Source organism: Trypanosoma equiperdum (assembly GCF_001457755.1).
Source record: "Trypanosoma equiperdum strain OVI genome assembly, contig: ctg_598, whole genome shotgun sequence".
In the NCBI taxonomy this organism is placed as follows: domain Eukaryota; phylum Euglenozoa; class Kinetoplastea; order Trypanosomatida; family Trypanosomatidae; genus Trypanosoma; species Trypanosoma equiperdum.
In genome coordinates this window covers 1-1,207 of record NW_027124529.1, presented here as the reverse complement: position 1 = coordinate 1,207, position 1,207 = coordinate 1, and the positions used below count along the sequence as shown (strand labels likewise).

Below are 1,207 nucleotides of genomic sequence, written 5' to 3'. Positions count from 1 at the left end.
TCCCTTTAACTTAACGCACCGATAATAAAGGGTGTTTACAAGCTAGAAGTGTTGCTGGGTGGGTTCTGTATACGGTTTATTTGGAAGTGAAGTTATAGACATACGGCTTTGTTTTGTTGCTTTTGATTTTCCTTTTAGAAAAGTAATTGAAGGAAGTGCAATGAAAATGTGGAAAAAGTTACTGGGATTGATTGTGGGTGTGGCTTCGTTGATGATGACACCCGTGTCCTGCGTAGAGCAAGAAATAGTTAACGAGGGTGGATTTAATACATTATGTGAATTCGTTAGTTTGGCACAACGGATAAACTCTTCACTAGGGATGAATGGAGATTCGGGAGTAAACGTAGCCTCTCTACAAAGGAAACTCAAAGATATATTATTTGGAGTGGGGATTAGCAATGTGAATAATATAGAATGGGAAGTTTACAGACAAAAGGATTGCGGCCAAGATAGTGGAAATCAACCTTTCGTGGCGGGGAAGGCCCTTGTGCAAGGCCTTATATGCTTGTGTGAGGGAGACGACCTGCAACCACCACGCAGGGACCTTTGTTTTACCGGAAACAGTGGTCACCCTCGCACTAGGGGATGGCGAGACCGTGAGAGCCGTGCGAAGACGTGGGGTCGCTTGCAAAATGGATGTAAAATAGAAGATGGAAAAGGCGTGCCTACGCAAGCTGAGTTTCAGGATAAGAGAAAGCAATTTGTGAGTGGAATAAAAGGCCGTAAAAGCTCAAATGGGCGTGAGTACTACACTTATGGAGGGGACAAAACTAAGACGCTAAGCGTCTGCGATGGACAGGAGTCACAAACCAACGGCATTTGTGTGATATATCCGAAATAAACAAATCAAGGCGGTTCAAGTGGCATCAAATGGCTCAGCAATCTCGACGATCTGGTGAAAGAACTTGGAGAAACGAACAAAGATGAGGGTAAAAGCAGGCACACAAAACCAAGTACGGACGCAGAGCCGAGCATGGACGCAAAACCAAACTCAAACTTAAAGCCAAGCACGGAGGGAGGTTCACCAACCGAGCGATCAGACAAACCACAAGAAAGTAGAAACCAAAATGCGCAAACAACTACCACCACAGAGACAGAGACAGGTTTAACCACGGCAAGACCACCGGAAGAACAAAAGAGTTCGTCCAAAATTATTTTACAATTTCTATGGATATTTTTATTTTGGCTGTTTGTATAAATTGGTCCA

At 43.8% G+C, this 1,207-nt stretch overlaps 1 pseudogene across 1 annotated transcript; it reads left to right on the top strand.

Moving 5' to 3' along the window:
• The first annotated feature begins 166 nt into the window (after nucleotides 1-166).
• TEOVI_000272000:pseudogene lies at nucleotides 167-1,198 on the top strand (annotated as a pseudogene). The gene has a single exon. A coding segment is annotated over exon 1 (1,032 nt).
• Nucleotides 1,199-1,207: the final 9 nt, after the last annotated feature.